General features: G+C 35.5%; 1 protein-coding gene across 1 annotated transcript; it reads left to right on the top strand.

Moving 5' to 3' along the window:
* The first annotated feature begins 721 nt into the window (after positions 1 to 721).
* On the top strand, positions 722 to 1636 carry Cavporv1r608 (vomeronasal 1 receptor cavPorV1R608). The gene has a single exon (NM_001167464.1). It carries the CDS (start codon positions 722 to 724, stop codon positions 1634 to 1636), a length of 915 nt encoding a protein of 304 aa, NP_001160936.1.
* Positions 1637 to 6000: the final 4364 nt, after the last annotated feature.

Below are 6000 nucleotides of genomic sequence, written 5' to 3'. Positions count from 1 at the left end.
TAGAACTTGACCAATTTTACAAGGTTACATAAATGATAGGCAAAACTGCTTGAAATAAATTAAACTTTAACTTGAATTTCAAAGAAATTATACTAAATGACAATTTGTAATTCATATTTTGATTTATTTCACCTTGTAATTTAAAAATGTATTTAAATGCTTTTAGATACCTATTAATGTTATATCTTTGAACTGTATAAAAATATGCTTTGCAATTTCTAAACAGAAGTTTAGAAAATATGCATATGTCATTTACTAAATGTATTTTATACAGTGTGTTACCCTCAAATTTCAAACACATACAAGTATTAGATTACAGTGTTTCATTGTTTTTTCTGGGCATGACACATGAGTAAATATGTGTTTGCTGAATAAGTGAAAGCAGATGCAGAAAAATTAGAGAGTAGAACAGACTTTCAAAATAGAAAGACAAAATATGAAAGTACATTTTATAATATAACATTTTCAAGGTGGGGCTCCAGTAAGCAGACCCATAGTGCAACTGTGATTGGGAAGTGGTGGGTCAGGGGAAAAAGCTCAGCTGTGTGCTTGTGAAGTATGCTTGGATATGGGAGTAAGAAAAGGATACATCAAACTAAAACCACATATTTTGAATAAGATAAAGTGCTGGTTGAGAAGATGATGGAGATAATTTTTGTGATGAAGTATTTTCTGTGCTTTTTCTCTTAGATATCTACTATTTGCTTCTTTCTCCATGAAGATGAATGAAATCAGCCAACTTTCTAGGTTTATCTACATACGAAACATATTTCTCTTGGAAGTCATCATTGGAATCATAGCCAACACTGCCCTACTTCTCTTTCATGTTCTCACAATCCTTGTGGAGCACAAGCTCAAGCCCATTGACCTGACTATTTGTCACTTGGCCATGATTCATGTAGTAATGCTTCTAACTGTGGCTTTCATAGCCATGGACATTTTTGAGTTTCAGTATTTAGGGGATGACATCACATGTAAATGTGTTATCTATTTGTATGGATTGATGAGGGGTCTTTCTATCTGTACCACCTGCATGCTAAGTGTCCTCCAGGCCATCACCCTCAGCCCCAGAAGCTCCTGTCTGGCAAAGTTCAAACAGAAATCCCTGCATCAGAATCTGTGTTGCTTTCTATTTTTATGGATCTTCAATATACTCATCAGTGTTCGTTTTTTAATCTCCACTATTGCCACTCCCAATATGACCTCACGCAGTTTTATGTTTGTCACTCAATCCTGCTCCCTTTTGCCCAGTAGTTACTTACTCAAATACATATCTATCTCACTTCTGAGTTTCCAGCACGTGACCTTTATAGGCTTCATGGCACTTTCAAGTGGGTACATGGTGCTTCTCTTGTATAGGCATAAAAGGCAGTCCCAGCATCTTCACAGCACCAGCCTGTCTCCAAAAGCATCTGCAGAACGAAGAGCCACCCACACTATTTTGTTACTCATGAGTTTCTTTATCGTCATGTACATTTTGGACAGTGTTTTGGCCTCCACCTCTGCAATGCTATCGGATCGTGACCCAATTCGTCATTTTGTTCAGATGTTTGTTGGCAATGGATATGCCACAGTTAGTCCTTTGGTACTCATTAGTACTGCAAAAAGAGTGATCAACTTCATAAAACCCATGTAGGGATATTAAATATTGGTTTATTCCATGATGTTTAGTTTCTTTAATGATGAGCAACTACTCTGAGTTTTCATTAGGTTATGTGAATACATTTAAACTACACTTTTTCTGTACATGTCTTCTTTTAATGTGTGCTAGTGAGAAGTATATAGCAGAGAATTTATTTCTTTGTGAAAAAGTAGGCTTGTAATTTTAACCATATTTATAAAAAACAATATTTTCCTTTTGTCATCAAAGTCTGAGGACCAGGACATGTATTACTGATTGTCTGAGAGTAGCCTAAAGAGGAGAAGAGAAAGAAAACATTTCGAACATGCAGATTAAACATTTTGCAGCTTACTGTGGTTATAGTTTTATGTGTGTTATATGTGTTATGTTAATATTTGTCAGTGTGTATGTTTTCAAATGCACTTTTATTTCACAGTTTTATTAAAAAAGAAACTGAAACCTAGAATATAAAACCTTGATGAACAATTTAATTACTTTAGTAGCTTATTAAATAGTATGTCTGTGATGTATTTTAGAGTCCTGAGAATGCACATAGCTTCACTCAAAATTCAAAGAATTAGATTTGTAAAAAAATCCACATATACCTCAATGTAAAATTATTATTGTCTGAATTCTCTAGATATGGTTCAATATTATCAGAACATAATAACAGAATGTTATTAAATTTTGTTATCTATTCCTTTACTAAATTTATATACTCTGATAAAAAATACATATGTAACATAAAAAGGAAGTAGTGACAGAATATCACATACATTCAAATCTCCAATTGTTTGCTTTTATGTTAAAGGCAAAAAATTAATAATCATAACTATTCTTGTATCTTTTTTATAACTTGTGCTTTCAATATCAAGTTTTGGTGCTTTTTCCATTTTCAAAAATTAAATGAAACTAGTGATGATTTCTTAAAGTTATTTTTTTGAAATTCTGTATCATTTCTACCCTTTTCTCTGTTTTGCTTTTTAAAATAAAAATAGAAAAATAATCAAAGTAAAATCATTACACTTATTCTCCTTGTTATAGCAGCATGTTAGAAGCAACAGAGTATTTAGTAAGAACATACACAAGAACTGGAAAATAAAGAAAAACAGACCGTTGTGAAAAAAGTGAACACATGCAGCTGTATCTTACAGGTGTGTTTCCCACTTTTCCCTCATGTATATTATTTTTCTCTCATGAATTGACTACGCATTGGTAACAGAAATCACTACTATTGAGAAAAAGGAAGAGCATAATAAGAAAGATCTTTACAGTCTAGAAGGGAACCCCAGAGAGAGCATTCAACTAGAGAAAAGATCTCTAAGCCTGTCTTTTAGTATATACCAACTCAAGTGTCTGTATTAACCCAGATTCATATGCACCAAATTTAAATAAATAACTGGGCTTGAACAAACACAAATAAAAGATGGAAAAGAAGCAACTATGTGAAACAAATAATGAAGAGTGCCTTCTAAAACAAAAATATTCTCCTAACTATTGGGGAAGTACTAACAACACAATATAATACACAGTCCTAAGATGTGAATTCAAATCCCCCAGTGTAGAGGATTCAGCATGGCTACACAAAGGAGGAGCCATGTTGGAGCTACTCAGAGAAAATCAACTAAAAGCACAAGTAATTGCAAGAAATGGAGGGACACACATCTTGAGGCCAAAATCAATCTGAAGTAAGATATTTGTAGATAAAACAAAACACAGACAGTCATAGACCATTATAAAGTGGCAGAACAGTCCACAGGGCTGCCAGTGTGATTACCAACTGCATGTGGAGCAGGAATTGTCATTCTGGAAAATTAAAAAAAAAAAAAAAACTGGTGGAATGCAATAGTGTGGCTGACTTAAATAACACAGAACAGATTTGGAATATAAGGCCTCTGGCCGCTTTTGCTTTCCACCACACAGTGGTCACTACAACCTGGCCACAAATTTTGCAAGCACACTTAAGGTTGAGTAACCAAAAAACTTCTTCCAACTACAACCTGGCCATAAATTTTGCCAGCACATTTAGGGATGAGTAACCAAGCAACTTCTTCCAACAGGCTTTCAGTTTTCATCTTCTGGTTTGTTTTGTTTTGTCGTGTAGCATAGCAACTAACTGGAACCTCTAGGCACAGCAAGATTAGAGATGGCAGTGGTGGCAGTGAAGATAGCAAGTGAAACAGCATGTCCTGTCCTGCCCTGTGACTAGTGGCTCAAGAGAGGGAGGCAGACTCATGAAATTTAAGCAGCCTTAAATTTGGTAGAGTGATGATGGGAGGTCAGCATTTCTCCTGCTAGAGAGGAGATTAAAGCAGGACAGATCAATCTTGGGCTGCCTGGACAGCAGCAGTAGAAGCAGACAACTGACTGATAGCACCTTGCCACCCTCCCTCATCCTACAACAAGTAGTGTGAGAAGATAGAGATGCACCAGTTGAAGTGAACAGGGGGAGTCAACTGTACATGAGACTGGAAGCAACCTCGGGCTATCCCTGTCTGAGGGCACCATAACAACCAGGAGAGGGACATGAAGACAAACAGGGTAGGAGATATGGGCAGGCCCCAGCCACCACAACCAGAGGCCAGGGTTGGCCCTGCAACCTAATTCTACTTTGGATTTGGTGGGGTTCCACACCACGGATTCAGGATCTGACTTGAACTCTACCACAGAACTGTGGACATCAGAGCACATTTTTCCTCTTTGTTTGTCTTTTCATTTTTTCCATCTTTTTTTGTTATTTAGGTTTCTATTTTTATTGCTTTTTTAATTGTTTGTTTTTGTTCTCTTTGTTTTCAACTGTCTTTCTTGATTTATTGATATTTTCAAGTAAGTGAATATTGTCTCTAGTTTCTCTTGTTCATGTTGATATTCTTTTACATTCTCCTTCATTCTCTCTTCTCTTCTTAGGTGTCCCAAATCCTTGGTGGTCATACTTTGTTTTCCAGTCTTATCTCTACTACATTTCTCTTCATTTATTTCTCTGCTTTCTCCCCTATCCCTCTTAAGTTTCTGCACCATAGGGTAAAATCACTCTACTAAAGAATAATTACTCTCATGCAATTTCCTGGTTTATTTTGGATTCTGTTGTATAACTATAGGTCTTGCTCCTATGGTCAAAGATATGAAATTAATAGCACATTTTGTCCATCTCTAAACTGTTTGATGTTATAATTATTGCTAGTTGTATTACATTAGCCAGGTTGTCATTATCCATTGTATGACAACACTGTGATTGTCTGGTGGCATATCATCACCATAGTCCAGTAGCAAAGGCCTGGGTGCTCAGTTAAGCAGATAGCAACTCCGAATCCCTTATAAACTGGGAAGATATGATCTTAGGAAAAACACAAAAACATGATCCAGCTACACTTAGAAGATATCTTGAGGAATAGATATTTCCTGAGGAAGCCTCAATTACTAGGGCTTAAGTTACCTGCCATAAGCAATTTATAAGCATTGACATAGAAAGAAAACTAAAATAAATAAAATAAAATAAAATAACAAGATACAGAAGTAAAATGCAACTCCAGACCTTCAGCCCACCTAGGAGAAGCTCAAGGGCAATGAGGTAGAGGAACTCAGGAGCCACTTACCTGAAATTTCTGAAATGGTGGCAGTAGCTATAAAAAGAACAGATGCATGAGGCCACAGACAAAATCATATCAGAAATGATCTCTTGAATAAAGAGTGATGATGAGCAAAATTAATGACCTGCTCAATGAATGTAGAGTGGACACAAAAACAATTACAGAATCTTAGGAAAATGATAGAAACCATGAGTGACTAGCATAGGAAAGAAATGGAAGCCATGAAACAGATTCAAACAGATACCCATGAGATTAAAACTTTCATTAAAGTATATGCAATCAATTGAACTAAGTAAGGATAAAATGTCAAATCCAGAACACAGGATTTCAGTTAGCAACCATGGACAGAAAGATTTCTTAAAACTATCAAAGAACATGAAAAGTCAATCCAACAGCTAGAAGATGATGAAAAAGAACAATACAAGATTGATCAAAGTCAATGAGAAATCAGGAGACAGTACAAACAACATAAAAATCCTTTTCACAGAAGTAATGCTGAAAAATTTCCCAAACATGGAAAGAGAATTTGACATACATATGAGTGAAACATAAAGAACTCAAATTAACCATGACCAAATAAATCTACACCAAAGCACATATAATCAAAATTCCAGGAATTCAGCACAAGAACAGAAAATTAAAAGCTGTTAGAGGAAAGAAAAAAAATCATGTATAAAGGAAAGCTCATCGGAATTACAGCAGAATTGTTGGCACCAACACTTAAGTCAAGGAGAGCTTGAAGTGCTAAAAGAAACTCTTGAAACAACATCCAACCTTGATTTATATCCCCCA

Source organism: Cavia porcellus, unplaced genomic scaffold, assembly GCF_034190915.1.
Source record: "Cavia porcellus strain 051 isolate PalLab524CR breed Dunkin Hartley unplaced genomic scaffold, mCavPor4.1 scaffold_9, whole genome shotgun sequence".
In the NCBI taxonomy this organism is placed as follows: domain Eukaryota; kingdom Metazoa; phylum Chordata; class Mammalia; order Rodentia; family Caviidae; genus Cavia; species Cavia porcellus.
This window is presented reverse-complemented; position numbering and strand designations above follow the sequence as displayed.

Excerpts from the sequence above, each read along its gene's own strand:
- Cavporv1r608 (NM_001167464.1), top strand. The coding sequence starts at position 722 with ATGAATGAAATCAGCCAACTTTCTAGGTTTATCTACATACGAAACATA.